Source organism: Raphanus sativus, chromosome 3 (genome assembly GCF_000801105.2).
Source record: "Raphanus sativus cultivar WK10039 chromosome 3, ASM80110v3, whole genome shotgun sequence".
Classification (NCBI taxonomy): Eukaryota; Viridiplantae; Streptophyta; class Magnoliopsida; order Brassicales; family Brassicaceae; genus Raphanus; species Raphanus sativus.
The window spans coordinates 15,854,313-15,871,102 of NC_079513.1; the positions used below are offsets into that span (position 1 = coordinate 15,854,313).

Genomic DNA, 16,790 nt, shown 5'->3' on the forward strand with positions numbered 1-16,790 from the left:
ACAAGGAAGAGTACGTTGAGATAGCTCACCACGTGGGTCAGGTACGTAGTCCTGTTACTCCTGGTTCGCTATCAATCCAAATAATTTTTTTGTTTAAAACGTATATATATATTTTCTTTTTTTTTGTTTTAGCTAGCTGGAGCCATCAACAGGGCTCAGCTGAGGTTTGAAGAGACCGTGCATGGTGCTCCTAGCGCTGGAAGACTTAGCTCAGGCTACTGAGTTGTTCAAGACTACCAAGACGGAGCTCGACCTGGCTCGTGCTCGAGTTTCTGAGCTTGAAGCTGAGGTCGGGAGGCTCGGTTGAAGGCTGATACTCAACAAGGGAAGATCGAAAGTCAGGCCATCGATATTCGGGTGAAGAGTAGGAAGATCAATGAGTTAGATGCTGCTCGCAGGATAGCTGAGCACCAGGTCAAGAGTTGATCGCCTCGTCTCAGGTTAGTCAACAGAACAAAGAGGCTGAAGTTAAACTAGCTGTCAGGAAAGGTAAGAAGGAGGTGGCTGAAGCCTACAACAAGATCCTGACCTCTGTGAAGGAGAAGTTTGTCAAGAAAAAGGAAGAGACTGACGCTCTGATCTATGCTCAGGAGCTTCAGGCAAACACCGACTTCTGAAGGATTTATTGTCTAAAGAGATTGAGAATGCTGAGGAGGAGTATCATCGTTTGATGATTTTGATCCCGGATGCTGGTGCTGCATACGAGAAGGCTCAAGTTTCTGATTTCTCAGTTAGCAAGCTCCCCATTCCTCAATTCTCCGAGAGCTCAGGTACTTTCGAGATCAATATGTTTAATCCGACGTTTTCTGGAGAATATGGTTCTAACTTGGGTTCGGTCTCTCCTGATTTAGTTCCCGTTGAGACGACCCCGGGAGGTGACGACCAGGATGTTGAAGAAGAGGTTCCTGTTAAGGAGGGTGATCCTATCGAGGAGGATAAGGATGATGAAGCTGATCCTGGATCCAAGGAAGGTTAAGAGCTGATGCTCTTTATGTTTTAAAACTTATGCCCAATGGGCTTCTTTATCTTTTGCTTTCAAGACTTATAGCCTGAGGAGGCTTTTAAACCTTTATCTGTTTGCACTTCGAATCTTTGTTAGCCTGGGGAGGCTTTTAAACCCTTGTTTAATTTCAAACTTGGTTTTTCGTTTCATTTTGAGTTTTTGGCTTTAGTCGTGAAATATGACAACTTGATTATAATCGAATCTTGTGATAAGTCTGAAAGACTTTGGTCGTTTTTAGTTCCTTAAGAGGAATTCTTGGAGTATCGGGACTAGCTTAGGATTTTAGGGACCTAAGTTTAATCTGGACACCTTAGGTGGGGGTTCTTGGGAACCTGAACTTGTTTGTGGGATTTTAAGACCCGTTGAGACTTGCTTAGGATTTTAAGACCTTTGTGATTTGATGAGGATTTTAAGACCTCGAGATTTATAAGGATTTTAAGACCTTGGAGAATTGACAAGGATTTTAAGACCTTGGAGATTTGGTAAGGATTTTAAGACCTTAGGTCCAGGTTCGTCGAGACCTGATATTGTCTGAAGGATTTTAAGACCTTAGGTTCAGGTTCGTCGAGACCTGACATTGCTTTGAAGGATTTTAGACCTTTAGGATTGTTAAGGATTTTAAGACCCTAGGTTCAGGTTTGCAGGGACCTGTTTTGTTAAAGAATTGAGATATCGAGAAAATTTCTTTATTGATAATTGGATACATGGTATCATAGTAATCATACAATTTTGGATCATTGCTGCGGGGCTATGTGATTTTAATCAGACATATGCCCCCTTTGATTGTAGTGAACGAAGTGTTGAAATGAGGTTGGGGCTGCACTCATGACGGAGTTGCCTACGTACCCAGTCAAGGGATCAAGCCTAACGTAGTTCAGGAATTTTAGGTACCTAATGATAATATCTCTTAAGATTCGTGGCATTCCACGATCTGATTTCAGGTACCCCAGTTCGCACCTTTCGGAGTTTGTAAACGCCAGGTCGTACCACGTGGATGATCTGGTAGGGACCTTCCCAGTTGGTTCCTAACTTCCCAGCATTTGGTTCTTTGGTTCCTTCGAAAACTTTCCTAAGTACTAGGTCACCAACAGCGAACTGCCGGAGCCTGACTTTGGAATTGTACTGTCGTGCCATTGCTTGCTGATAGTTCTGAATGCGAATCAAAGCTCGGTCCCGTCTTTCCTCGATTAGATCGAGGCTGTCGGTTAGGAGCTGATCATTAGCTGCGGGATTGGATGTACAGAGTTCCCGGCGGAGGCTACCAGCAATGGTTTCAGCTGGAACGACAGCTTCCATCCCATATGCTAAGGAGAAAGGAGTTTCTTCTGTAGCTTTTCGTGGGGTGGTCCGACATGCCCAAAGTACTTCAAGTAACTTCTCTGACCAGAGTTCCTTCTGGGTTCCGAGGCGTTTCTTGAGGTTTGCTAATACTGATTTATTAGCAGCCTCCGCCTGTCCGTTACCTTGAGGTCGGCGAGGTGATGAGAAGGTCAGGCGAATATTCCACTTGTCACAAAAATTTTGAAATCGTGGGATATGAATTGTCCTCCATTGTCAGTTACGATTTCGTATGGGACGCCGTGTCTACACACGATATCTTTCCATACAAATTGCTCGACCTCGACCCTGGTTACCTGCTGGAAAGCTTCAGCCTCTATCCATTTTGTGAAGTAGTCCGTTAAGACTAAGAGGAAGCGTAGCTTCTTCTTTCCACTTCCTGATGGTACTAGTGGTCCCACGATATCCATGGACCATCTCATAAATGGATAAGGGGCGGATATGTTAGACAGCTTTTCCGCAGGTTGGTGTATAATCGGTGCATGCCTCTGGCATTTGTCGCATGAAGAGGAATAGGCCTCACAATCTGCAATAATGGTAGGCCAGAAATATCCTTGTCTTTTGATTCTGATGGCTAGAGCTCTTCCTCCAGAGTGGTTCCCGCAGGAACCGTCGTGCATTTCCTTCATGAGTCTCATAGCAACGAGGCCATGGACGCATTTTAGGTAAGGTCCGGAAATGCTTCGTTTGAGGAGGACAGATTCAGTTACGCAATATCTCGCGCTTAATGCTTTGAGCTTTCGAGCCTCCCATTTATTGGGTGGAGTCTTTCCCTCCAGGATGTATTGCGTGATTGGAATTCTCCAATCCTCTCTTCCTACAACTTTGTTATGAAGAGACGAGGGAGGTTCCTGTTCGGGACCTGGTGTCGTGGTGCCCCCGGAGGTATTGGTAGGATTGGGCTCCAGGGAGTCTGAATTCCGAGGAATACCTCCAGATGAATTTTGGAGAGCTGTACGGCTTCTGGTTTTAACTCTGCAGATGACTGGGTCTGAGTTGGTGCCCCCGGGGTATTTTCGAGATCAGGCTCTAAGGAGTCTGAATTTCGAGGAATATCTTCCGTGATTTGGATTGTGTTCCCGGAGGTATGCTTTTTTGCGCTGCATATTCTGGTTTTTGGAAACCAAAATGTTGTGAAAACCTGGGTAGCTACCGTTTCAGGGCAGGTACCTTCGGGTTGCGCTGTTAGTTTGCTCTCTTTCTCAGCTTTAGTAGCTATGTCGATGCTTGGTTTCTCGATTCCTTCTACGGGTATGATTCGTTTTACGAGGGGGTCTGACGTGGAAGCTAAAGCAGCCAACGCATCTGCTGAGGAGTTCTCACCTCGTGGGATTCTCGTTAGCTCGAATTTGTCGAACTGCCTAGTGAGGTTCTGGACGACTTCGAGATATGCCCCCATTCTTTCGTCCCTCGTTTCATATTCTCCGTGAAACTGGCTAGCTACTAGCTGTGAATCACTATAAGCGTTTAGCTCTCGGATTCCGAGGCTTAGGGCGAGCTTCAACCCTGCGATTAGTGCTTCATATTCAGCTTCGTTGTTTGAGGCGCTGAATCCGAGCCTATATGACTGCTCGATGGTTTCTCCTGCTGAAGAAGTTAGCCTTAGACCGATACCGGAGCCCTGTTTTGATGAGGCTCCGTCGACGTATAGGCTCCACTTCGGAGATTCCATTTCGGAGTCTAACTGCTCGGATGTTAGCTCAATGATAAAGTCGGCAAGGACCTGAGCTTTCGCTGCTGCTCGAGGTCTATACTCAATATCATATTCGCTGAGCTCTATGGCCCATTTAGCCAATCGCCCTGACTGGCTGGGGCTGTGCAAGATCATTCGTAATGGTTGTGAGGTCATTACGACGATCGAGTGCGATTGGAAGTAAGGTCGCAATTTTCTGGCAGCTGTTACGACTGCTAGAGCTAGTTTTTCCATTGCAGGGTACCTGGTTTCGGCGTCTATCAAACTTTTACTGGTGTAATAGACAGGTCTTTGTTCGTTTTGTTCCTCTCGTACTAGAACGCCGCTGACTGCAGCAGTTGATACAGCGAGATATAGGTACAATGGCTCTCCTATTACTGGTTTAGATAGGATCGGAGGTTCGGAGAGGTAAGCTTTCAATTGCTTGAAGGCTTCCTCACATTTCTCGTCCCATAAGAACTTCTTATTATTTCTTAGAAGCTTGTAAAATGGGAGACATTTATCGGTGGACTTGGATATGAATCGATTCAATGCCGCGATTCGTCCAGTCAATCTCTGTACCTCTCTGGTCGTCTTAGGTGACGGCATTTCTAGGAAGGTTGCTATCTGCTGCGGGTTGGCTTCAATGCCTCTTTCGGTTACGAGATAGCCTAGGAACTCGCCTGAGGGTACCCCGAAAGTACATTTAGTGGGATTGAGCTTCATATCGTACTTGTTCAGGATATCGAAGCATTCCTTAAGTGGGAGATATGATCTTCTCCAGCTGAGGATTTGACTAGCATGTCGTCGATATAGACCTCCATGGTTTTTCCAAGTTGTCCAGCAAACATCTTATTTACTAGCCTCTGATAGGTAGCTCCTGCGTTCTTTAATCCGAATGGCATAACCTTATAACAATAGGTTCCTCGTTCGGTTATGAATGCAGTTTTCTCCTGGTCCTCAGGATCCATCATGATTTGGTTGTATCCTGAGAAGGCATCCATGAAGGATAGGAGTCGATGGCCAGCTGTTGCTTCAACCAGGCGGTCGATGTGAGGTAACGGGAAGCTGTCTTTAGGACAAGCTTTGTTTAGGTCTGTGAAGTCTACACAGATTCTCCACTTCCCGTTTTTCTTCTTTACCACTACTGGGTTAGCTAACCAGTCGGGGTAATGTACCTCTCGAATGGACCCAGCTTTCGTAAGTCGGTCAACTTCGTCGTTAACAGCTTGAGCCTTTTCGAGGCCTAGCTTACGACGCTTCTGTTTGATCGGTTTGAAAGTAGGGTCAACTTTTAGCTTATGGGTGGTGACGTTCGGATCTATTCCTTTCATGTCACTGGTGGACCATGCAAAGGTTTTGACATTGCTTTTCAGGAAATCAATGAGCTCCTTTTTTGTCTCAGGAGGTAGCTCGGACCCGATGCTCACCTGTCTTTCAGGATCTGAGTCGTCGATGCAAACTTTTTCGGTTAGGTTCCTGGGGGGACCTCGAATATTTTGTTGCATTTCGCGACCCTCCTGGATCTGTAATTGCTATTGGGGGGACTTTTTGAGGATTTCGAATCCTCCCAAATAGCAGATCCTGGATATCTTCTGGCTACCATGTACGGTAGCTATCCCTTCGGTGTTGGGAATTTTACGCACTGATGTACGTTGAGGCTACTGCCTTCATTTTGTGGATCCAAGGTCTTCCCAAAATCGCGTGGAACGGGGAAGGTCTATCGATGACTACTAAGTTGGTCATTTTCATTATTCCGCCAGCTATGACTGGGAGCTTGATAGTTCCCAATGAGGTAGCTGTTTCTCCGGAGAAGCCTACGAGGTTAGCTTTTTGGCCAATAATTTCGTAGTCGTCTATTTCCATCCCTTTTAGGGTATTATAGAAAATGAGGTCGACAGAGCTTCCTGTGTCTATCATGAGCTTAGGAACCTCGTATCCTGCGATGTTCAAGGTGACGATCAACGCATCATCGTGAGGTCTGTCAAGGTTTAGGTCTCGCTTTCCCAGAAAGAAATCTTAGTATTGGATTCAGGGTTAGGAGGCTTAGGTCCAGTATTAGATACAGCCTTCCGCACGTGATTCTTAATGGAATTGACGGAGTCTTGACATATGTCTGATCCTCCAAGGATACAGTCCACCCGCGAGTCGGGGCTCGATTGAGGGGACGGTTTGCTCAAGAGAGCTTCGACTTGTAAACTTTTTCCTTGGGGGAATTTCCCGAGAATCATTTCGACTCTTTTCTTGGGAGCTGGAGGTGGCGAATCGGTCTCCTTCTCAGGTGACCTCTCACGTTTAGGGGAAGTGTCCCTGGAACCTCTTTTCTGATAAGGTGGTGGCTTTTTAAGGTCCACGCCCTTTATTTCTCCAGCTGCGAATTTAGCTGCCAGCTGGCGTTGGAGGTCCCAACACTCTTCGGTTGAGTGTCCTTCACGATCGTGATAAGAGCAACGTTTGCTTTATCGAAGCCTTTTGACCAGGGAGTTTTGTTTGCTGCTGCAACAGGTTCTCTTCCTTGTCTTCCTCGATTGCGTAGGAATGTTCTCCTGAGTCTGACTATTTCGAGGGTTACCCCTCTTATGAGGTCCCCTAGTCTCAGAGGAGTCACCTTTCGGATGATTCTGAGGTTTCTTGTGGAGCTTATCCAGTGCAGCTGTCTCCTCCTCCAAAGTAATATATTTGGTGGCTCTATGAAGAGCGTCATCGATAGTTGGAGGAGCATTGAGTGTTAGTTCCGACCAGATTTCGATTTATAGATCAGACCTCTCCTAAGGGCCTCGATGGCGATTAGGTCGTTAGGATTCGAGAGCTTGGTTCTTATTGCCCTGAATTTCTCAATGTAGACTCGTAGTGAGTCTCCCATTCCTTGACTGACCTTCCAAAGGTCGGCCTCAGAGGCTTGCTTCCGGATATGGGTTGAGTACTGCTTCATGAAGGCGTTGGTTAATTGATCAAAATTGTCTATTGAGGCTGGCTCAAGACCGGAGAACCACTCGAGGGCTGTCCCGACCAAATTTTCGGCGAATGTCCTACAGTAACCTGCTTCACATTCTTCTTGTGTGAAATGGGCTTTAACAATTGCCAATCGGAAAGCTCTCAGATAGGCTTTCGGGTCGGAGGTCCCATCATACTCAGGAAATTCGTATTTTTCGGGTATCTCTTATGTGATAGCTGGCAATTCTGTCTGTGAATGGAGTTCCACGAGTTTCCTCGAGTAAGCTATCGATTTCGGGAGCTGAACTCGTAGCTTTATGGACTTGAGCTCCCAATTTCTGGAGGCTGCGTGAGTTCGCTCCATATATCTACGGATAGCTTCAGGTCCTTCAAATGGAAGGACGTTTGGATCGTTCGCAGGTACCCGACGGGTAGGTTCTGACGTGGTCGAGTTGGCTCATTCTCCCATGCGGTTGATGGGCTAAATCGCTCGGCATTTCTTGGGTTATCGGAATCTATCCTTTGATAACCATCCCCATTCGGGATCGAGTTTCTAGTTTGGTAAACCGAAGCTGACGTTCTGCCCCAGATGGGAGGGATATTCCTGCTCCGGACCTAGGATCAGGCGGCGGAGGAGGTAAGCGAGTACTCCTGTCAACGACCTGACTGGGTGTGGAACTAGTTGTCGCCATGTTACTTCCCATAACACTGGCGTTAGGTGGATTGAACACGGGAGCTGTCCCAGTATGAGGTGTCTGGAAAGCAGATTCGTGTCCTTCCGGGGTAGTGCTATCCGGGGAAAAGTTTAAACGTGCTCGGGGAATGAGGGATCGGTTAATCGATCATGAAAGATGACCCCCGGAGCTTGACGTTGCGGTGGTTGGGTTGTTGCGTTTAGAGATCTGGTTATCTCTTCAAATCATTGTTGACGTATAGTCAACTGATGTATCGTGCGCTCACTTTCCTGAGCTTTGTCCACTAATTGTATCATCATTTGGCGGATCTCAGAGAGCTGAGCCTCCGTTTGATTCGGAATGGCTTGCTGCTGAGGATTCTCCGATGATCTCGGGTTAATAACTCCGGTTGTAGTTTGGCTCATTCGAGCATCAACCGGAAGCTGTTGCTCAGATCGGTGGTCGCCACGTTGAGGCTCTGTGATTACGAGGCTAGAGCCTCCGTCGTTCGGTGAGCCATCACTCTGGATCGGGAGGTTAAGGTCAGACGGGGTTGTTGTCTGATCGGTAGGATTCATCCTCAAGTTAGAGTAAGGGATTCGATTGTTTCTTCCCCACAGACGGCGCCAATTGTGAGGGGTAAAACTCACACCTAGATTTTAGATCAGGTTTTATGTTTAGGTAAGGTTAGGGAAAGATTATCGCGGGCTGAATCCCGTAAGAACTTGATGAATGAACTTTGATTTGTATTGATGTAATAGAAATGAGATGGTTACAAAAGATGATCTTTGATGAATATAAAGATCACGAGAGAATTACAAGTAAGAATGTTTCAATGAATGTTGAGTAAAAAATATGAGTTGGTTCGGATCTTCTTCTTAGTCTTCGACCTTCTCTTTTTATAGCTTTGGACTTCTTTAGGTTGTTTGCAACTGATCTCCGAGATCTTCTCCGCTTGAGGTGGAATCTGCAACAGCTTCCCTTTGACCGGGTCCTGCGCTTCTTCTTGTTGTGACGTGAGCTTCCTCTTCGTCGTGACCTCCTTGGTTAGGATCCTTAGTTTTGAGCCTTCGGCTTCTACCTAGCTCTTTTAGACTTAGAACTCGTGATGGGCTTATCGCGGCCCATCGTCATCTTTTATTAATGAATGATCAGCTACCGGGCCATATTCGGGCCCAACAGCTGTGGTGTCATTCAAGGCAAAGGTACAACGTGTAACTCAGAAGTACCTAAATTGGTGAATGTCTACTTTGTCAAAGGATTAAAGGCTAACTTGATCAGCGTGAGTCAACTGTGTGATGACGGACTTACGGTGTGCTTCTCAGCAATTGATTGCCGTGCCATAAATCAACATGGTGTAACAGTGTTACAAGGTGTGAGATCTGGCAATAACTGTTACATGTGGGAAAAGAAGGTTAAGTGCTTGTCAGCTCAAGGGAATATTGATCTATGGCATAGACGTTTGGGACATATGAACTTCAGGAATCTAACGAATCTAGTATGCAACGACTTGGTTCAAGGAGTACCCAAACTCAAGATCGATGACAAGATTGTATGTGGTGCATGTAATGAGGGAAAGCAAGTCAAGATACAACACAAGAGGGTACCGGATGTTCAGGCAAAGGCACCATTGGATCTAGTTCACATGGATCTCATGGGTCCTATGCAAACCGAGAGTATCGGAGGAAAGAAGTATGTGTTTGTACTAGTAGATGACTACACCAGGTTCACTTGGGTTCGTTTTCTCAGGAAAAAGTCAGAAGTGTCTGAGAGTTTCAAAATCTGGGCGCTTCAACTCATGAATGAAAAGGGAAGAATCAGGAAGATACGCAGTGATCATGGAGGTGAATTCGAGAATGAAGCCATGACTACCTTTCTTGAATCAAGAGGAATAGCTCACCAGTTTGCAGCACCTTGGACACCTCAGCAGAATGGAGTGGTTGAACGAAAGAATAGAACTCTACAGGAAATGGGAAGAGCAATGCTTCATGGTAACAAGATAGCCAAGAGGTTCTGGGCTGAAGCACTCATCACGGCATGTTACACAATCAAACGTGTGTATGTCAGAAAAGGGACAACAAAGACACTGTATGAGATGTGGACAGGCAAAACTCCTAATCTTAGTTACTTTCATGTTTTTGGATGCAGGTGCTACATACTGAATGACAAGGACTAACTTGGGAAGTTTGACTCAAGAAGTGATGAAGGATTCTTTCTGGGTTATGCACAGTCTAGTTCAGCATACCGAGTCTACAACAAGCGGACCGAATCAATTAAAGAATCAGTGAATGTTTTATTTGATGATTTGTCTGTGGTTATAGGTGATGACTTGGGATCAAATGAAGAGGAAGAAGGTGGATCATCTGTAGCTACTACTGAAGTCATTGAGGAAGGTCCTATCGCAGATACCGTACCTCAACCAGTGGTTCAGCAAGTTCATCGCAATCATTCGAAGTCTGATGTGAATAGAGGGATTGAAGAAGGACGAAAAACGCGTGGAAAGGTGATTAACTTTAAAGAAATGGTGCAGTTCGCATGTTTCGTCTCATCAATAGAACCTAAGACACACACTGAAGCACTACGTGATGAATATTGGATTGTCGCAATGGAGGAAGAACTTGAGCAGTTCACCAGGAACGATGTGTGGGAACTTGTTGCTAGACCTAAAGGAGTAAATGTGGTTGGCACTAAATGGATTTTCAAGAACAAGACTGATGAGCATGGAGAAGTAGTTCGTAACAAGGCAAGGCTTGTAGCTCAAGGATACTCACAGATTGAAGGAGTAGACTTTGAAGAAACCTTTGCCCCAGTTGCAAGATTGGAATCCATTCGGTTGTTTCTGGGAATGGCGTGCATTCTGAACTTCAAAGTGCATCAAATTGATGTGAAAAGTGATTTCCTCAATGGAGTACTTCAGGAGGAAGTTTATGTTGAGCAGCCAAAGGGATTTGAGGACCCAGTGCATCATGACTATGTGTACCGACTCAAGAAAGCACTATATGGGTTGAAGCAAGCACCGCGTGCATGGTATGAACGACTCACAAAGTTTCTGTTAGAAGCGGAGTACATCAGAGGGAGTATAGACAAGACACTATTCTTCAAGGAAGTTGAAAAAGATATAATCATTGTTCAAATCTATGTGGATGACATTATCTTTGGAAGCACGTCACAGAAGCTGGTTGATGAGTTTGTTCAGAATATGACTCAAGAGTTTGAGATGAGCATGTGTGGCGAACTGAAGTACTTTCTTGGACTTCAAGTGTCTCAGTCAGAGAAACGTGTCTTCATCTCTCAGAGTGCATACGCTAACAGTTTGGTAAAGCGATTTGGTATGGAGAACTCCAAAGTTTCTAAGACACCCATGAATACATCACTGAAGCTTGCACGAGATGAAGCAGGAGAAGATGTGGATGTCAAGCTCTATCGAGGTATGATTGGCAGTCTGTTGTACTTAACTGCAAGTCGACCAGATCTGTCATTCAGTGTCGGTGTGTGTGCACGATATCAAGTTAAGCCGAAGGTATCACACCTGAATGCAGTAAAGAGGATCATCAAGTATGTCAAAGGAACATATAGCTTGGGCGTGTATTACTCGAAGAATTCCAACAAGAACTTGGTGGGATACTGTGATGCTGATTGGGCAGGATGTGCTGATGATAGAAAGAGTACCAGTGGAGGATGTTTCTTTCTTGGAAACAATCTTATCTCGTGGCTGAGCAAGAAGCAGAACTCTGTATCACTCTCTACGGCGGAAGCAGAATATATTGCCATGGGTAGTTGTTGCTCACAACTTATCTGGATGAAGCATATGTCAGCTGATTATGGAATGCAATCGGGTCCGTTTCTTGTGTATTGTGACAACAAAAGTGCAATTGATATCTCGAGGAATCCGGTCCAACATTCAAGGACGAAGCACATTGACATAAGGCACCACTTCATCAAAGAATTAGTTGAAGACAATCAGGTAGTAATCGAACATGTAGTTACTGATTTGCAGTTGGCTGATATATTCACTAGATATCTTGAATTTAATCGATTTATCACATTAAGAAATGCAATTGGTGTGTGTAACCTTGATTGTTGAGTCAAGTTGTGCAGAGAGTAGTGCAGGTGCTGATTCGGGATGTACATATGATTCAGATTGGTTTTGGAACCCGAAAACGCTGTGGAAAAGAGCTGCTTGATATGCCGTCAATGTTGTAATGGTACAGGTTTCACGTCAATCTGTCCCCCCCCCCTCTCAATAAAAAGAGCCAGCAATGATACAGAAAGATGCTCAGAAAAAAAAAATATATTGATAGATTCATGATGGGAAACAACAGGGGTTTCACAGCACGAGAATAAAGAATGAAAACCGGCAGCATTGATGAAGGCATATCAATGTGAAAGCTAGCCATAAAAACACAATCGGCTGCACCAGAATATAAGATCTAGGAAGAGTTATATGTGCAGCTTGAATCAAGCACTAAGGCAACTCGTGAAGCACTTCACACGAATGGTAACTGAACTGAACTGATATAATGTTTTATATTAATCTTGATTCAGCCAATTGTGAGTTGTGACTCGTGTTTTATTACTATCTTGAAAGTCTGATGATACATTGATAATTCACGAATGTGCCTAATGCCTATGTGTTTGGATGAGAGAAATTAAATGTTGTAGGTATACAAAGGAGAGGATAAAAAAAGTCAGGGAGCAGATCTGCAATATCAGAAAAGTTGATTCAGTTTTATTCCGTTAAGGGAAGTAGTGGGGAACAAGCCCTAGAATATCTCCATCGTGCTTAAGAAGCTCAATCTCGCAGCCTCTCTTCATCTCTCACACGATCCTCACACAGAAACCGACATCTATCATGGGGAAAGGAAAGAAATCAGCTCAACAAGCCGAATCATCCAAGGAAAAGAAGCATGCAGAGGCTGAAGGAAGTCGGAGGTCACTCACTGATGGCGAACCTGAATCGCCTCCACCGAGAAACACTATGCCCATCTCCGATGCACTCCCTGAGGTCACCGAGGAGCTTGACTCATTCAATACCGCTAATGAGAAAACCCCTTCAGAGGAGAGCGATGAAAGGACTCCAGGTCTTGGAGAGGAGCCATCTGCAAAGGTTCCTGAAGCAGATCCGCAACCGCAAATTGGATCCACTAGTGCTGCCATTCAAGATGTTCCGGTCACTGATAAATCACCGGAAGAGAAGGATGAATCTGCTCTACCTCTGGCGATCATTGAAACTGAGAATGAGCTAAGTGAAGCCGAGTCTGAATCAGCCAAGAAAGTGGACGATGAACCCAAGGATGATGCTGTCACTGTGGGTTCTGAGTCAGATGAAGCTTCCCAGAAGGAAAGGAGGAAGAAACGGGTGCTGAAACGACTGGGGTTGCGTTCTGGGAAATAGAGACAGACAGGGGAGTCTAGTACACCAATTCAATCTCAGTTTCTCACACCAGGAGATGCGGCCAAGTCTCCATATTTGGCTAAGGAAACAGGAGCCTCACCTCAGCTGAGATCGAGAAGGTCTGGTGACAAAAGTGCTGAACCAATACCTCCTCTCATCAAGAGAAGGTATGATCAGTTCCTTAAGCGTAAAATACTTGCTGAGCGTTCGGTAGATATGAAGGAAGCTGATCAGTGGGGCTACTTGGCCGTTATCAAGAAAGGGTCTATGGAATCAACTGTCTCAAGTCTTGCAGTGTATGTTGAGCAAGTTGTAGCTGAGTTCTATGCAGGTCTACCGAGTACTAAAGCTGAAGCAGATGTTGATGAAGTAGTTGTCTCCGTGAGAGGACAAGAGTACAAGTTCTCACCTGCGCTCATCAACAATGCCATAGATTGGGAACCACTTACTGAGGAAGAAGAGGAGAAAGACGCAACGTTGGATGATATCTCGGTAACTGAGTTGGCTTCATTCATCACCGGAGATACAAAGACAGAATGGGACGGTCTCACTACAACGGATCTTACTCCGTGCTACGGTGCTTTGATGATCATAGCTGCATACAACTGGATTCCCTCGACTCACAAGACATATGTCTCACTTGAGAGAGCAAGGCTGATCTACAAGATGGCTCATGGAGTCCGTGTTGATTTGGGCAAGATGATGTTCAGACAGATTCTTAATCTTGGAGTGATTCAAGTCAATGATGCCCGTTGGTTGATCTTCCCTCGCTTGATCATGGCACTTCTTCAAAGCCAGCATGCGGTTCCATCTTATCCCAGTGACAAGCTTCAACGTCCGGTTCTTTACAACAAGGATAAACGAGTGGGCGAGATATATGAGCAGAAACTAGCTAAAGGAAAGGCACCGTCCAAAGCTGAACCGAAGAGAAGCTCTGCTAGAACAACACGTCGGTCATCTCCTGCTCCGGTTCCTACTCCACGAACTGCTACACCAAGCTCCAGGACTGCGCCACGTCGTGTATCTGTTTATGAACTTGGATCAGTTGCCATCCCTCAAGGACCACTCAACCGTGTGGATTTGCAAGTGGCACTACAGGACACAACACGAGCCCTTCAAGCGCTAGCTGGGATAGTTCAGGATATTCAGAGCGCTGTAGCAGGTTAGTATTACTCTCCTTCTGCATATGTGATATATTTTCCTTGGTGTTTTTAATCCGTGTGCTCACAAGCAGGGGGAGAAGAAGAAGACTAAGGTGAAGAAGACCAAGATTGTGGGGGAGCTTTGTTATGTTGCCTTGTTTTTATGTCTATGTTATTTCAATTGCACCACTTGTTACAATTCTTTGTTATCCATGTTTTTCAGACTGGCTAAGATTATGGGGGAGCATTTGCATATGCTATCTTTTGATAATATGTATTGATTTGCTTGAACCCGTTTTTAGGATAATATAAGTATGTTCTTAATTGTCTTGAGTTGATTGAATTAACGTTTAGACATATGTACTGGTGCTGTTGTGTGTGGGTTATTCTTGTCTTCTATCTCAGGTACTTGTGAGACGACGAATTAAAAAGGGGGAGATTGAAGATGTATGGGAAGTCGATGCTGTAGCAGAGCTGAAGTAGTTCATGAAGTGTGACATAAACTACTACATCAGAGAGGCGGTTCGTGAGAAGCACATATCAAGACCGATGCATTAAAAGAAGATTTAATGAAGAGGGACATTAAAGGAAGACTTGAAGAAGAAGCAATCGATCTAAAGAGAAAAAGGAAGATTGGCTTATTCGCTGAAGTAGAAGAAATGGAAAGTTTCCATTGGGTAGATAGACTAGATCTAGGGCTTCCTCAAAGATATATAAAAGGAAGCGTTGGCACTGTGTTGCCGGTTAACACACAGGGAGAGCTTTTAGCAATAGAGAGTTTTGTATGTCCTAAGAAGGAGAAGCAAAGCATCTAGGGGTTAAGGGCTTAGGTGGTTCAGAGTCTGTCTTAGATCTCTGAACGAGCTGACTAGCAAACAAGTCGAGGTTTGTCTTGAACTTGTTTGATTTATTACTTTTAAGAAGAACTTGTAAGAACTTTTGAAAGAATAAATATAGTCGTATTTCTTGGAATTGAATAACCATGTACTAGGAGTCCGTTACAAAAAAAAAAAAAAAAAAAAAAAAAAAAAAAGAATAACCCTGTACTACTGTGTATTCTACATAGCGTAGCTTGCTTATCTTACATTAACATTTGTATGAGTTGTAAAGGAAAAAAATTGCACCGTTTAATGTACTAGAAGCATTATGCGTAATCCTTAGTTTTCTTCACAACTGTATATTGATTGGTTTAACAAGAAATATTTTTCCTAATCTAGTATAGAATGTCTAAAATTGCACTCACAGTTTTTTTTGTTTTGAAAAAGGCTTAAATTGCACTCACAGTTGTACTAAATTCATTACGAAATCATGTACTATCTGCGGTCCAACATTGTCTTCGGACAGTTAGAAGATAGAACTACCAAGTTGCTGACATAGTTCGAAAGTTATGGTGAACGTAACTGATCAAATAGACCAAACAGGGTCCCTTATCTTTTGATGTACAATTACTTACGTGGAATCTGATACATGTTACATGTGTTCAACTTTTCTTAAATAGCTATCAAGTTAGTTGTGAAAGAAGCTGGGAGTATTAAATAGGATCCATAATATTGCTCAAACTGATTTCTAGGATGATTGTGATTCGTACTTTGAAAATTCTATTAGTGTTGCCACTTGACAGTGTTACCACTCACCACCGCGACAGTCCAAATTTGATTCTTTTTAATTCCTTCTATATTTAGAGATGAGAAAAACATTACTCTATATTTTCTTTTAAAAAAAAATTAGACTCTATAAAAAATACATCAAACTAAATTCAGATGTATAATAAAAATACATATTTTAAGAAAAATATAGAAATGAAAATAGAAGTACATTGAAAATTTTCTAAAATGGTAAACTTTTATATAAGATCTTCGATTAGAGTGGTTTGACATTAGATCATTGGAGATGTCGATCTTAGATTGTAAACTTTGAAATGGATTGGAGATAATCTTAGACTTAGATTGTAAACTTTTATCTATGAAGTAACCATAAGATCTAGAATGTCTACTGATATGTTTCACCTATAAAAGTGTGAATGGTCGGACATGTAAAATATTATTAAAATTCACATTTTTTGCGAGGCTAGTCAAGATCCAATAGTTTGAATATGCATAGCAATAAAGAAGCTAACGATTGATAACACTTGAACATTGACCTTCAAACAAGGATAAAACGGTACAAAAATCAAACATATTATAATGCGAGAACATAGTCGGGCCTGAGTAGAAGCTGATGAAGCATCTGCTTCAGGATCGGACAGATTATATATTTATAGGGCCAAAACAACAAAAAATTTATCTATTGGTACTGACTATAGTGAGCGTATACAAAGAGGCGGGTTCAAATTTGAGAGCTTGATTTCTAACCATTTTTTATGGTACAATATAACCTCTTTAAGTTAATAATCAATAAATTAATATCTTTATAAATTAATATAATTTTATAGTTCTAAATTGAGTTTTTGGTTTAATTAGTATCTTGATAAATTAATAATTTCTATAAATTAATAAAAAATTATAGTTTTGGTGTAGTCCTAATATTATTAATTTATAGAGGTTTCCCTGTATGTTCATATGTTTAAACAATGGACCAACAAAAATATTTTTGCTTATGGGCCTGAATCAACAAGGCCCGGTTATGTGCGAGA

At 43.4% G+C, this 16,790-nt stretch overlaps 1 protein-coding gene and 1 pseudogene across 1 annotated transcript; one reads left to right on the forward strand and one right to left on the reverse strand.

The window, feature by feature from the left end:
* Nucleotides 1-1,635: 1,635 nt before the first annotated feature.
* Nucleotides 1,636-4,746, reverse strand: LOC130510023 (uncharacterized; annotated as a pseudogene).
* Nucleotides 4,747-8,768: 4,022 nt separating this feature from the next.
* LOC130510024 (uncharacterized) lies at nucleotides 8,769-11,805 on the forward strand. Its single transcript, XM_057006359.1, has 4 exons — nucleotides 8,769-9,726; nucleotides 9,943-10,799; nucleotides 10,863-11,049; nucleotides 11,720-11,805. Exons 1-4 carry the CDS (start codon nucleotides 8,769-8,771, stop codon nucleotides 11,803-11,805), a joined length of 2,088 nt encoding a protein of 695 aa, XP_056862339.1.
* The last annotated feature ends 4,985 nt before the right edge of the window (nucleotides 11,806-16,790 follow it).